General features: G+C 35.1%; 2 protein-coding genes across 2 annotated transcripts in view; one reads left to right on the forward strand and one right to left on the reverse strand.

The window, feature by feature from the left end:
• The window catches only part of nudC (nuclear distribution C, dynein complex regulator), a 120,439-nt gene that overhangs the window by 17,293 nt on the left and 86,539 nt on the right, over nucleotides 1–16,607 (reverse strand). The window lies entirely within an intron of this gene.
• The window catches only part of LOC148312943 (uncharacterized), an 87,181-nt gene continuing 74,187 nt past the window's right edge, over nucleotides 3,614–16,607 (forward strand). Inside the window, exon 1 of the mRNA XM_088270752.1 lies at nucleotides 3,614–3,844. Coding sequence (XP_088126878.1) covers nucleotides 3,827–3,844 — 18 coding nt within the window. The 5' untranslated portion in view covers nucleotides 3,614–3,826. The remainder of the gene's footprint in view (nucleotides 3,845–16,607) is intronic.

A 16,607-nucleotide genomic window follows, 5' to 3' on the forward strand; every position in this document is an offset into this window, starting at 1 on the left:
CTTGTGGCTCTTAAAGCAATTTGTGTGGCTCTCTCTTTGGCGAATTCAAAATGACATTTTAAACATAATTTTTTAAAATGATTATTTTTAAAATTATTCTGTACATAAAATAAATTAACTTAATCACGCTCAGTCTTCTTGTGCTTCTATTTTCAACTACATTCGCCCCATAAATCAGTTTTTCCATTCTTTCCTCACTCATTCGTTCCACATGCCTAAACCATCTGAAAACACCTTTCTTAATTTTATCAATAAAGCTTATCTCAGCCTTGCATTATTTCCTTATTTCATCATTAGAACATCTATCGCACATGGTTTTGCTGCACTGAGAGATCGTATTTCAACTGCATTTCGTCTACTTTCATCCTTCTTTTGGCATCTCCATGCTTCACTTCCATACATTAGGGTTAGAACCTGGACATTATTTTTATATATATATTTTTTTAAATAAAAGAATAATATTTGTTTTTTATTATTATTTAAACAAATATTTCAATTTCATACCATTTCTGTGAGCCTAAGCAGCTCATTATTAGAAAAAGGTATCAAATTGTGGCAGAGCGGGTTTGAATCTAGAAACTCTGATTTAAGTGTGCGCGACACTAACCACAGGACCGCAACCCGACCAATTTTAAATGAGTAGGTACTTCAGTTTTATTCAGTCTTCTTTACTTGATAAACTGAAAATGCATAATTGAAAACATAAATCGTTAAATGTTAAAAGGTAACCTACCTTTAGATATTTTTTGAGCAACCGAGATACATAAAAGATACTGCTTATTTTAATAGATAAAGGCGTTATCAAAATCTTTTTCGCGCTGTTTTAAACATCCATGATAGATATTTAAATCTGCCCAAAAAGTATCTTTGATTGAAAATATGTTACCAAGAAAATACTTGTAGGTTGCTCAAAACATTCGAAAAATTAAGTTAAATTATTGTATTTATTGATTTGAAGTTTAATTTGTAGAACTCCATTTTGATTTATGTATTAATTGTTAAATCAAACACAGATTTTTTGAGTCTACAAAGTTGTATTTTAATGTTAAAAAAACATATAAAAATTCATATTGTGACAATTTTTTCGCCTAGTTATGGCATTATTAAACGCCAGAATTAGTAGAATTAGAATTGTATAGATACAAAAGGACCGTCAGTCCATTTAATCTTCACATTCGTTTGAAGTGTTTTTTTAACAATAAAATACAACTTAGTAAACTCAAAAAATCTGCGTTTTTTAACGTCGTTACATAAATTAAATTATTGTAAATAAAAATTGCCTCCCCGAAAATTCGTTTTGCTACTCATATATCTGTATCTGTATCTTTTGGTCCAAGAGGTTGCCGACTCCTACATGAGACTGTTGCCAACCTGACTGATTCGACTGTGGCCATATTGTTTCGCGATGCTGTGTGACATTTCAGCGGATCTGCTGTCCAGATATTAAGCATCATCTTATCTCCACCTGCCCGCCGCTGGCCTTATAGGTACGTAATTTTTGCCAATCAATTTTTTTAGGCTATCTATAATACGATCTGTCCAAAGGCAATTTATTTTTATCGATATCCCGACATGTGACATGCTATCCTGGCATGATAGAATCCTTTTTAAGCGCTTTTGAGGCGATTTTTCTGCATAAACTGACTAAGCAACTAACCATCACGCGCTTCGCTGCAAGGGTAGGCAGAGAGAATACAAAGCCACACTAATTTGTCTGTTCAAACGATCTTCGCCTCTTACACACATTCATGCATCTCCTCGTATATACCCGCCGATTATTCCGATTTCTGACGTGGCTGCTTTCAAGTATTTGACATATTCGATCATACCAAGTTTGCCTCGGTCTTCCTCTGCTCAACTAACTTTGACCCATAAATTTGTTGTACTTTTCATTTTTGTACGCCTCCGTAGTGTAACGGTCAGCACGCTCGTCTATTGTACTGAAGGTCCTTGGTTCGATTCCCAGAGGGGGGTTGAAAATAAACATTAGTGATTTTACACTTTAATATTTACATCAATTGATTCGGCAGTCACTTTGTGGTAAAATCTATCCATTTACGTAATATTTATTTAATATTACCCTGGACCGGACTGAAGCGCAGTAGTGATCACCTTCCCTTCATGTAAGTAACAATCAAGATAACACAGCGTTAATACGATGCAATGCCTTATGCACCATTGGGTGCAGATAAGGGCTAGAAGATATTCTTTATTCACTCATTCGATTCACATGCCCAAACCATCTCAACACATCTTTTAATTTTTTTTATCGATAATGCTCATCTCAGCCTTGCATTCTTTCCTTACATCACCATTGGTACATGTATCACACATCGATTTCCCATAAAACTACTGCCAGTCAATTCTTGGAAGCGCTACTAACGATATCCTGGTCAATGTTTTTGAAGCTGACCTCTTTAAAATACATTAAATTACACACTTTGAAGTGTCAATGCGGTGATGTGCAATAGTTTCATGCGATCCAATGTCAATCGACATATTTTGGCAGGCGACACGCCGCGCATCGCAATTTGTACGCGTCCATTATCTGTCTTTGGCCGAAAGGGGGTCGCGGGGGGGTCTCTAGCCCCCGCCCGATGGGGGTCACCGGCCACGCGCCCGCGGACCCATCGGGTCAGCGGTAGAGATGTGACTAATGACTAATGACTAATAGATTTTTGTGACTTTTTCGGTTGGTATTCCATACTTTTTCTCGGTTTATATTTCTGTCCAGATCAAAAGTGCTGCATCGTATCATTGTTTAAGGTACTGGATTGTGCTGTCGTTGTTGTTGTCTTTTTGTGTCGTGGTGAGGACTTTGTGCTAGGTTGTGAGTTAGGGTTGTTCTTTTTCATTTTTTAAATGTTAAATCAAAAATTGATTTTTGGAGTATACTGACTGAGTTATATTTTATTGTTAAAAAAAAAACAAGTGTGACAGTTGTTTCGCCTAGTCATGGCGTTTTCAAACGAATGTTTATTCTTTTTTTCTGTCCATCGTTTGTTAGGATTGTGATAGGCTTGTGTGATGTTAAGGAAAAAAAAACGTTACATGTGAAAGGGATCCGTAATATAGTGTCGACGAATAATGGTTGAGTGTGGAGAATGCGTTAACTGAGCATTTTCTGCAAATGTCTTTGCACTGTTCTGGCATCGAGCCCGAGACCTCCAGCACCCTAGCCGAACGCGCTAATCACTTATTACCTAACGTCCAAGTGACTCTATCTATGTAAATCTAGCTATGGCTTATGCAACACCGCTTATCATGACCCTACTCAGGCTTCAACTTTTTAAGTTTCATAGACTAAGCCTACTCGTGAGTGGATTTACTCTTTATGTTTAAAGTTACTATAATTTTATGCAATTCATGAGTGAAAATTCTAGGCAAAAACACTCGCAACGCGCTAATCACTACACTACGGAGGCACAAAAATATGTCCTAATATACCAGGAGCAATATACAGTACTCGAAGGCTTGATCGAAAAAAAAACAGAATTATGTATCGACTACTTTAAAAAAATCGTTATTCAATTCGATTTTACTATTCGAACGCCCATCACTGATCAGCGGTGACAATGATTACCAAACTGTTATAGCGACTGTAGCGTCCCTCGCAGTCATAATCCGAGTCGCGAAGAAACCAATTGGTCAGAACACAATAGCATTGTAACGTCTCGATATTCAAACAAAAGTAAAGTGATAATTGCGCTAATTATACAGTTAGTTCAACAGCATCAGTTTTGCAATCGCAGTAGGCAGAGGAATCAGGAAGCAGGGAATTAATTCCTGAAAGCACCGCTCCAGGGGAACATTTCGGGAGAGGGGAATGTTACAAGAGAATACTGTAAGTAGGAAGAAAACAATAGTGTTCATTTAACATTTTAAGTGTGTCCAAATACTAAATCTGGATTACTTCCAATTATAGGAGTTATTTATCATATTATTTTTATTGACATCTCAGCATAGATGAAGAAGAATATGGAAGCCTGAGCATTTCGAGGGCTTACGACCGTCATAGGCTGGTTTAAGTGATCACTTTACACACGTGTAACATTCACCAATTCCACTCATGATTGACAACCACACTACTCAAATTCTTGGAAGTTCTATATATATATATTCCGATTTCGATTGTCCAAGAATCACTAGAATGTTTACTATTGACATCGATTGTTATCTTTTCTTCGTCTCGCCTATGACGGTCGTAAGCCCCGTAATGTCCAGACTTCCATATTCTTCTTCATCTATGTTGAGATATCAAAAAAAAAATAATATGAGTTTTTATTTCTTTATTTCTACCCGTTCGGTCGATTGATGCTTAAGGACGGGAAGGGTATTTTTACCTTTAGCACCGGCCTCATTTCAATGGCAGAAAAGAAGGAATTATCCAATGTTTTTTATGCATATTATATACCGATCTCTTTGTTAAGGTCTTAATTATGTGAAAATAATTATCAAATCCCTTCACCAGCGGTCTGCAGGGGTAAAAAAGGATCAAATGCGTTAATAAGGTAAAGGTTCAATTATCACTCTCATTATTCACATCATTTTGAGTGTGCCCAAATACTAATCTAGAGATTGATCGATATATCTCTAGGAGTTACAAAAAAATAATAGTGTGGTTGTCAATCACGCACAAAGTTGCACGTGTGTAAAGTGATCACTTATCCAGCCTACGATAGGTCAAAAGCACTGTAAATACTCGGATTGCCAAATTCTTCTTCGTCTATTTTGAGATGTGGAAGTGTAAGTCTCCTTATCATGCATCGTTCACTTTGTGAAATACCACTACAAAACACTACTCCACGACTACCAGTTTTGAAATAAACATTCCACGATCAGGTCAACTGTCTACAGTGAACGATGAATGATAAGGAGAGTGTTATATAACAATACCACAATGTTAGCAATGCTTTTAATATAAAAAAATAAACGTGCAATTATTTCATATATCGCCCACTCCTTTCAAGAACGTCATAAATCAAAAAACTTGATTTTTCAGGAGAACGTTTTTAAAGTTTAAAAATATAATACAATGTATTAAAAATAAATATCAAGCAACTTATTGAACTTTTTACTGTGCAACAGATCTTTTTAGGTAAAACCTGAAGGTTTTTTCTCCATTTGAAAAATATTTAGAATATTTAAAAAAATAATTAAACAATACCTTTTCTTCAAAAAGCAAAAACAACACTTTCTACCCTGTAGCGGGTAAATATAAGGTTAAAAATATGCCGCTTTTGCTGGGATAAAGTACATTTTCTGGGCATTCCTATAACATGCACAACTGAAAATTGACGATTTTTGATTTATGACGTTCTTGAAAGGAGTGAGCGATATGTACACAACATAATACGTTTATATTTACGATATACACATTTTGTTTATATTTCCGTGTTATTTTGCGGTATACTAGTAAAATTATATTTTTATTACTTTCATTGATTGCAATTGTATATTACATGTATACATATCGTAGTCATACAGGAGAAAGTGACCAAGTGCATTTTTTTTTTACAAAAACGTGATCATTGACTATTTGATATCTTACTAGCTCAATATTGCCCTGAAAAAATCCCAAAGGATTTTAAACTTGGAAGTATAATATATTGACTTGTTAAAAATGACTAACTACATTGATGCTTATTTTCTTGCCAAGCAATAGTGACTTAAATGACCCTCCTGAACATTTTACGTTTTGTAAGTTGGTCACTTTCTCCTGTACGACTACGATATACTCGTATATGTATATAAATATATACAATATAAAATAAAAAATAAATTCAATATACAAAATCGAATAAAACAAAAACTAAATAGTTTTTTTTCCACTCAAATTTTATGCAACTACTGACCGGGTTTAATCGTTATCGACATCATTGGACTGGTAGGAGGCTAGACATTTTTTTATGTTATATATACACAATAAAGGTGAATTTAAATTGAATAAAATGTAGTGTATACTTAAAAAAACGTTATTTTTTAAAGTACATCAATGTTGTTTATATTCAGTTAACAAAAAACAGCAATATTAATGATATAAGATAAGGTGTGGCAGAGATTAAAAATTAAGAGCATCGATTTTACAATCTGGCACTTTATATGTTACAGTCGTTTAAAAACAAAAATAATTTGAAAAAAAAGTGCGGTAAATATCCAAATATCTTTTAGAAGACTGAGTTTAATTCATTCCACATTCGACGATCATAAATCAACGATTCCCTTCCGCGTGTACTAGTATCGAAACCGCAGAAATAACTCTAGGCATCACGTCATCATTTGTACATTTGGATAGAGAATCTTTTTTTTAGAGTCTGGTCGAAAAACGCGCCCTTGGAACGATCAAACATCAGCCAATTTGATTGATTTCGCGAGAGATTGCGGCAAAATGTATGATAACATGTGTACACAAGCCAAAACGTCGAATCGTTTAAGGAATATATTTAAAAGATACGTATATTATGTGTGTATATATATGGACCCGATGTAAAAACCTGTGTGCGACCCATCGTGACATATCGGATCGAATGCAGATCGGACGCCGCAATAACAAATAATAAAATAAAATAAGACGCATTAGGGCGTTTGTGCGCTATCCGTAATTTTACCGTCCGGCAGTCCGGTTTTGAAAAATGAAAGCGACTACGACAGTTTAGCGTGACCGAATTTACGCGCAACGTGTTCACGCACCGATCAACAGCACCGATCCGAAGAAAGATGAACAAAAGCACAAGCCCATCATTGTTTTAAAACGCTAACTGACGTGCCGGATGGTAAAATTCCGTTTGATTCCGTGTAGTGCACAAACGCCCTATGAGTGTCAAAACTGAAGACTATAAGAAGCATATCTGGCAAGGATCTACGAGATAGAATAAGGAACACCAGGATAAGGGAAATATGCGAGGGAAAAATGTCGTTAGGTGGGGAAATACATAAGAATGCATTAAAGGATAACTCTCACATAATACAAGAAAGCACCTCCCAGCAAAGCACAAAAATCACAATTAACATACTTTACGGTAACGTACATAGAACTATAAGATCCGAAACGCAGAAAAACATCAAACCTCTTCGAGATAACTTTGATTATTATGCGATAAAGTTGTACCAACCAGCCTCCATCATCCATAAAGTCATTTAAAATTGAAAAAATGGCTAATGAAAGCGGGTACATTTGAAATAGATCGTATCATTCAGCCGTGTCGTATTTCATTATATGTAGGTAAAAACAATTTTCATTCATTTTAAATTTATAAATAAATATTATACAATGTGCCCTCGGCACGGGAAAACCCACTGTTGCTTTTATTTTGTTAAGTTTATCTTGTCCGCCTCCGTAGTGTAATGGTCAGCACGCTCGGCTACCGTTTTGGAGGTCCCGGGTTCGATTCCCAGGGGGGGTCAAATAAATATAAGTGATTTTTTCACTATAATATTTATTCAGTATTACCCTGGACTGGTACCTGAAGCGGAGGGCTGATCACCTTTCCTTCATGTGTAAACGATCGAGATAACACTGCGTTTATATGAAGCAGTGCCCTATGCACCATTGGGGTGCGGATAAGGGTTTTATTATTATTATGTTTATCTTGAAATAAATAAGTAAATAAGTTTTACAAGATACATATATTTAAAGATATTAATGTATATCTGGGTGTGAAATATTGTTAAATGGGGAAATTATGGAACAGAAAGATGATTTCGTATATTTGAAGTATGTTTTCTAAGGATGTAAAGATAGAAAGAAGAGTGAATGGTGTACTGAAATCAGTTAAAGCAAAGGAAACAAAGCCTATCACCGAAAGCTAATCTAGCAGTTCATAATAGAGTCACTGCACCAACCCCAATGCCCGGAGGTGACGCACCAAATTACGCGTTTTTATTCATGAATCATTTCATTTAAAAAAATCAATACAGCTATTTATGAATAATACTGGTTTGTGTAGATCCTTGTAAATAAATTGTGAATAGAAATGTGTTTCGTTTCCCGGTAATAAAAGCCTGGTATCCTGGTACTAAGAAGTCTACCAGGATCCTTTGAATAATTCATTCAGAATAAACACATGATCATATGTTGTGTGTGGGCAAGCCTTTTGATTTATGAATTCATTTCAATCGACAATATAATGCATGTTCTAAATATAAGATTCTTAATATTAGACACCGTTCTGGAGGTCCCGAGTTCGATTCCCAGGGGGAGAGGGTTAAATAAATGTAAGTGATATTTTCACTCTAATGTTTATTCAATATTACCCTGGACTGGTACCTGAAGCGGGGAGCTGATCACCTTTCCTTCGTGTGTCAACGATGAAGATAACACTGCATTTATATGATGCGGTGCCCTATGCACCATTGAGTGTGGATAAGGGTTTGAAGAAGATTTCAGTGCATGGTTCATTCAGTTACAAAATTTTGAGTGTGTCCAAATACTTGCTCACAAATCTGGATTATCTTTAATTAGGAGTTATTTTTTACATTATTTTTTGACATCTCAACACAGATGAAGAATATGGAAATATGGGTATTTACAGGGCTTACGACCGTCATGAATGGCCTGGTTTCATGAGGCATGAAACCAAGCCCAGACTTCCATATTCTTCTTCATCTATGTTTAAATATATATTTTTTTAAATGGTTAGTTAGTTTCAATACAACTAGCCCAGTATCAAATGTAAACATATTATCAAAACATATTAAAATGCAACATGTATAAAATAGTAAAACAAAGCTGTTAATGAGAAAAGACGTTTAAACGGCTGGAATGTTATTGAAATTATGCACGACTGGATTAAGGTGGGAGTCATCGTTTAAAGTCCATGCAATCGTGATTCTTCTGCGATGTACAAAAAAGCACAATTTATCACTATCGAGGAATATCGGTTTATATCAATAATTTTCGAAGTAGGGATTGGAGACTCTAAATGGGCTACAATTACAAAAAAAAAATAAAACAAAACTTTTAAAACACATTTCGGACGGGTGTTTTTTAACGTCTGCGGACCTCTGGCGACTGGATTTGATATATATAATTGTAAACATATAGATTAGACCTTTACAAAGAGATTGGTGCATAATATTCATGTAAAAACCTTGAATAATTATTTATTTTCTGATTTTGAAATGAGGCCGGCGCAGAAGGTAAAAATACCCTTCCCGTGTTTAAGCGTCAATCGACCGAATGGGTAGAAATACCTTTCCCGTCCTTAGTGCGTGATACAATTTTTTCACTTGAAATTAGACGTTTTACAAACCAAATTGGACGTTTCACAAAAGAAATTGGACGTTATGTTTTTTTTCTTCATTTTTTTATTTGATTTAAAAAAAAATATATCCAAAGCAATACTCATGATTCAAAGAAGTATTGAACATCTTGTATAAAAACTTTAACACACATCCCGCGCAGACTACGTCAGCGCGCCGTGCAGACTTGCCAACTTGGCGGCTAACGCACTTGCTAGTCTTAAGAATAAAATATGTGAGCAGGTATTCACACTGACGTACCTGATGTACCTATGTAGTACCAATATGAATATATTTTTAAAAATTCTAAGATTTTTTAATTATTTTTTTCATTTGGGAATTTCACAAAATAGTAACATCAATACAATATAACGTTCAATTTGATTTGCAAGGCGACCTATTTAATTTGTAAAACTTCCATTTTCAAGTGACAAATCTGTATTTCTTACATTATTTTTCAAATAATCTTTTCCAATTAATTTCAGCGATCATTAAAAAAAACGACTGGCGTGTTCAAATTTCTCACTCCAAAAGAAAAAAAAATAGCACAGTTTTAAATCCCTCTATGTTTACATTTTTTCATGTTTCCGGATTAACCGGGAAATCGATTATACGGTATTATTTTAACCATCCGTTCCGGACAATCGGGAGTGTAGTGTAAGCCGTAGAAGTGGGACTGCCCTCTTAATGAAGTTTATTATTGGCACTGGATTAATATGTGTTATGTGACCTCACATTCCAGCCAAGGACGGGGACGCGACCCATCCGGCGCCGAACTCACCTATGACCACTTCTAACACTCGAATTCTAGCTATTTATGCTAATGCCCGAGTCGCGTGACTCCGCACATTACATGTATATTGCTATTATGGCCAACAATATAAACATCGATGAGATATTTTATTATTTTCGGGGAAGATACGTTTTGTCGAATGATTATTTTCCGGCTAACGAATCGGAATACTGGTAAAAGGTGGAATCGGACGATTACGTAATGTCATTACAATTTAGCGTATATTAACATGTCTATCTTATTTTATTATTATTATGATTATTAATTATCAGAAACTGGACTTTTCACACTACACTTTTTCTGGTGACACATAATATATTGAGTCCGTTCAATTCATTCGAGAACTTCAGACGAATTGTCAGCAGTGGTCGTCCTGGGCGGCGCGAACCTGATGCCTTGTAAAAGAGGCAAGGTTGATTAAAGCTCTCAGGAGGCATGCGGAGTGTGTACTCCGACCAAGTCGGCCAAGCAGACTGAATCGCCCTTTCTTGACGACAGTTGTGACCAATATTTGCTGCGTCATACCCCTTATCTCTTCATTCCTCACAAAGTCAAACCATAGCACGCCTAAAATTCTCCGCAGACACCCATTCTCAAAGCTGAGTACACGGCTGCTCTGGGCCCTTGTAAGGTGCCACGTTTCACAGACGTATAAGAGAACAGGAGCAATACAGGCATTGTACGGCTGTCCAAACTCAAAACACAGTAAGGGACATTTTTTTGTAGTAATTTTTTTGCGTTTTTGGACTAAGTAGAATCTACTTAGTCCAAAAATGCAAAAAAAACGTACTACAAAAAAAATGTCCCTTACTGAGTTTTGAGTTTGGACAGCCGTGTACAGGCGGCATTTGGTCTTCACTGACTACAGATCTGATCTCCAGACAGCCTTCGTACTGAATTGTTGGGTAATATATCCAAAATAAAACACGGTTTTTGGATTGAATTCTACATTTATTTATGTATATGTTAATACGTGACGCGTTTAGTCTTCTTAGGACATTATCAAACACTCGTGTTTTATTTTGGATATATTACCCAACAATTCAATATGGAATTCTACCAACTGTCTGCAGTTACAATAAATAAGCCTTCATACTATTAAATGCAGATCCCGGGAGTCCTGATCGCACTCCCAGTGCCAACTAACCGACTAACTAAGCGGTTACGGTTAGTCAGTCGGTTAGTTGGCACCCAGTGATGCCGAGCTTTTAAACAACAACACAAAGTAGTAACATAACGTAACAAAGTGATATTATGCAGTTTGTCACGCGCGAGTCGGCCTTGGCCTATTGGCCCGCGCGGGAGGACCTCCCGATGTACACATTACGACCGACAGTCGCAACACTTGCAGATAGCGTCATTCAAATCAACGTATCTTACTTATCAATATAATTGAAGAAGAATGGTGAAATCTGGGAATTACAGAGCTTGTGAACTGTCTTGAGCGATCTGGCCGGTTTGACCGTTCTATTGCAGAGATTTTTTCTCATATGTATGCTGAAATGATAGAACTAAACGCATTTAAACTATTATTTTTTGACATCTCATCAAAGATGAAGAAGAATATGGAAGTCTGGGCATTTACGGGGCTGACGACCGTCATAGGCTGGTTTAAGTGATCACTTTACACACGTGTAACATTCACCAATTCTACCCATTATTGACAATCACACTACTCAAATTCTTGGAAGTTCTATATATATGAACCAATTTAGAAACCTTGTTCTTGAATCACTAGAACTTCACTAGAGACATCTATTGGTGAGATGTAAAGAAGCTTTTTACTAAGCAGAAACTCTTATATTAGTATGTGAGGTCCGAATCCTGGATTATAATCACACAGATGAGAAACGCCAGAAAATACCATTTTCATTTTTATTATTTAAGCTTATAATTTGACCAGATAATTTATTTACAACATTTAGAGTGTGTCCAAATACTTGTTCACAAAATCTTGATTATCTCCAATTACAGAAGTTATTTTCATATTATTTTTTGACATCTCATCAAAGATGAAGAAGAATATGGAAGTTTATTTAAACATTTAAACTATTTTTTAATTATTAATTAATTCGGCAGTCACTTTGTGGTACTATCCAGTTTTTTTTTTAATATAACAAAAAAGGTCCACTTCATGTCAAGATTTTTATATTTTTATATTCAAATATCATTTCAATTTTCATTACAATACCATATTCCTTATATCATTTTGAAAAATTATGTAATTACGTAACCACAAACGTTGTTTCGTCTTATTGATTTTGAAAATTAAGAAAATACATCTTGAAAGAATGTGCTAGAACGCCGTTCCACCGCGTTACATGGAAAAAAGCCTTGGTAATATCAATCCTTGTTTATTTTAAAGGAATGACATTTTATAATGGAACTGCATTTTACATAATCATAATAATTAAAAAATATATATTCATGCAGCCTATTCTACATTTATTTTATTTAACCAGTGACTGGGTTCAAATTCCAATATGCATTCTAACAACACGTGTGTCTTTCGCGTAGCCGGTCGCGTACTGACTTTGTATTGTACATTTGAGAGCCACTCTTAAGATAAGGCATCATCACGTCGTATTTTAAATGTTGTTAAAAGATGAATCTAGTATTTTGATAAAACCATTTAATCAACAGCTTAGTTTAAAATGCATTAAATTGTCGACAAAGTGCTGGCAATATTAAATGGGATCCACGACTTAACGGATAAATAAATTGAATAAACAGATTAACTACGAAAAAAATGACAACACGTTAACCTTTGCAATTGGCATTTTTGCAATGGAAAAGTGAAATACGGGCAGGAAGATATAGCTAATATGGATAGATACTGTAACTGTCTTTTTAGTGACCAGTCCATTTTTGCTCGCCAAATATTTTAAGTGACTAACTAACTAACTAACTAACCATCAGGGGTAGGCAGAGAGAATAGAGCGCCACACCACTCTGTCCTTGCAAACATTCTTCGCCTCTTCCACGTTCATGCATCTCCTCATACATACCCGCCGATTGTTACGACTCCTAACCTGACCACTTTCAAGTATTTGGCATACCTGATCGTGCCGTGTGTTTCTCGGTCTTTCTCTGCTTCTTTTCCCACTAACATTCGCCTCATAAATTTGTTTTACCGTTCTTTCCTCACTCATACGTTCTACATGTCCAAACCATCTCAACACACCTTTCTTAATTTTATCGATAATGCTTATCTCAGCTTTGCATTCCTTCCTTATTTCACTATTCGCACATCTATCACACATCGTTTTGTCGCACATTCTTCTGAGAGATCGCATTTCGACTGCATTCAGTCTACGTTCATCCTTCTTTCTATTTTAAGTGCGATCTATCATTATGCAACAACCCAGGTCAAAAGTTCACAATCTTTTAAATGTTATTTCTCAATCTAACAACGGAAATACATTAGCAGGTACAGAATAAAAGTTATTTTTAATGTAAAAAGTAAAACAGCACTAATTAACCTTGGATTTCGAAGACGCAAAAAATACTAGCACTTATTTCGATGTAACAGAAGATACATTTATCTGCCCGTAAACATTCATCATTTAACCATAAAACATAGGTAATACAAATTTTTGACATATCCCCGTTCATTCATCGTAATTCATTTGAGAGTTTTTTTTTGTCTGAATGTACACAAGTTTTCTTTGGGAAAAATTGTATTAAATTTTTTATTATCTTTTAAATATGTCAAATTTGATCAGTGCTCTATTATTATTTATTATTACTTTAATACTACTTGGTAGGGAATTCTTTAATTTTTGAAGGTTGTGTTTCTATGCCCGTTACTGTATTTGAAATAAGCGAAGTGAAATAATTTTTTGCCTTTATGTATTTTGAATAAATAATTAATTAATTTTTATAAAAAACATAGAGTATCATAAATTAATTTTCTTCGCTATTCCTCTCTTATTCTCACTAAAAGTATAGTAAATACCTGTTATGAGGTTCATAATACAAATATGTATTTTAAAATAGATAAAATACAGCATATTTAATTTCATTAATTGATTCGGCAGTCACCTTGTGGTAAAATCTATCCATTTATAATTAAAATTTTACTTAGTAAATACCACTTTATCTTAAAATCTATTGTGACACGTGTTTCGATGCATTTACATAATTTTCAAATACATACGGTGTTTAAAAATGATGCGGAATGCATTAAAACACGTGTCACTAAAGATTTTAAGAAATATTGGTATTTACTATGTAAAACTTAAAAACAGCATATTTCGTCATGTAATGACTGCAAGTAATGCCTACAGATGATTTAAATAAAGTCTTATACAAAAAATATAATATTTTTAAAAAAATACAAAAATATGATGAAACAAAAAAAATAAAAACAGGCAAAGCTGATGAAACTAAAATAAGGGTTACATGAATAGGAATGTTTATCAAATCAAACGTATTAGATAATGTATGATTTTTTAAAAATATTATGTTATGCAACGAAACAGTGTGAAATACGAATTAACCTTTTCATAGCCGCAAATAAATTACGCGGCAGTGCTCAACAGGCCAAGTATTTTTTTGAAAAAAAAAAGTTGTCTAAAGATTTTTTTTTGTTGTTTTTATTGAATTATAATTTACTTACCAAATATTATATCCCGCATCGATTGTTAGAGTTTTATTCTTGAAGTTAAACCAGTTTCAAATTTTTAGGGTTGTCACACTAAGTCGCACACGCAAGTTTTTATTAAATTTAATATTAACACACAACTATTATTTATCAATGGAATATTTTAAAATAATAAGAAAAACACAAAAAATTGAGCAAAATAAAAACCCCTGGCGTTCAAAACAATCGATTAAAATAATCAATATTTCAAGTGGTTTGAGTGGTAGCCCTAATGACATCTGTCAACTGTCAGCTGAAAGTGATACCGATAAATCACTTAAAAGTATTTAAAAACTTTATAAAATATTTTGTGACAACTTCAACTGATGGCAATGTATGTTCCGTTTTTGACAGATTGTCAATATGAGTTAAAACTGCGGAGTAATACGTCATCAAAAGTACTGACGAGATATCTCGTCTCTGGCCATACGGGCACTCCGCCATTTGCCGAGATATCTCGTCTCTGGCAACCATCGGGTTAATAGACAAATAAAACACTCGAATAGTTCGGATTCACGGCATGGGTGCAGTGTGACACACTTCTTGTGGAACACGTAACACTATGGCCGGCCGAGTCACGTATAATACACATTACACGAGAGTTATGCAAAACGCGAATACTTAATAAAGTGTCAAAGCTGAACGCCTCCAATGGGTATTATATTATGTCACGGATCGTCAACTGGTGAAAACAAAACACATCGTTTCGACATCTCAAGACAGATGAAATGGTACATGGAAGTTGGCGTATTTACAGAGCCTATCCCTTATGCACGTGTAGCATTCACCATTCTACCCATGATTGACAACCATACTACAAAAGCTTTGGAAATGTGAGTTATCAGCAGCATCTACGATTGAAACCCTTATTTTTTAATGTACGTAAGATTTCACAGGAATTTTTTCACATACTGCGAGACGCCTGAATACGTGATTTAATTTTTTTACGAAGCTTACAACTTGAACAGTTATTTTATTCACAACATTTTGGGACACATGTCATTTAATTCTCAGGTCGCTTCATGTGTGAGTACGCGGTATTATCTATGGTTGATTGACGACAAAATGGTGAAACATCATTAATAATGTAAAAAGTAATTTTCAAGGGCAAATAAATAATAATAATATGTGCAAAATACTTTGAGGAAGTTAAGTGAGGAGTGTGCACTTCATATTTTTCTTTCTTTTCTATTTAACCAGACTGAGCCAAGCAACAGCTAGTTTATTAAAAATCTCCTGAATAACTGCTATATTTATTTTCTACCCATATACTGGATTGAAATATATAACACGTAGAGAACCTGAACATATCGTAAACCAGGTGATTGCCATGGATCTTCCTCAAAAGACATCTAGAGTCTAGGTGTCTTTTGAGGAAGGTGGAATACCAAAAAATACATAGATGCTACAGAAAGATAAGATGATTCGGAGGCATGACACATATATAATAGAAGGACCTACAACCTGAGGACGAGGAGAGCTGACGCCAAAGGCGGTAGACATAAAAAGGTTGACGATCTACGTATGATATTATATTACGATCGCGGATCGAAGATGAACTTTAACCGAACGAACAGCTGAACCAAAGGTGGATTGGGTTAGGTTGACTGAGCGCTGGAGCCTGACGGAACCGATTCTTTGAGCTTCCGGGTCATGTGAACAGCGAGCAGGTATATGGTAGAAGGTACACACTTCAAATCAGTCGCCGTGTCATATACAAGCGCGTGGGAGTCCGAACTTAATTACTCCGGCTGGGTACTGAACCGGAACAAGGTACTACTGAATCCTGGATCGCGTCACTGCAGAGTCGAGGGTAAAAAAAGGCCTTTTTATGCGTACAATAGGCGTCAGTTCAAAGCGAGATAAAAAAATAACAGGCAAATACAATCAGCGAATAGTAAGACTCTATTTTATGAGTGTGTCAAAATC

This window comes from Brachycentrus maculatus, unplaced genomic scaffold, assembly GCF_059751285.1.
Source record: "Brachycentrus maculatus isolate JH-2025_06_01 unplaced genomic scaffold, ASM5975128v1 h1tg000028l, whole genome shotgun sequence".
Classification (NCBI taxonomy): domain Eukaryota; kingdom Metazoa; phylum Arthropoda; class Insecta; order Trichoptera; family Brachycentridae; genus Brachycentrus; species Brachycentrus maculatus.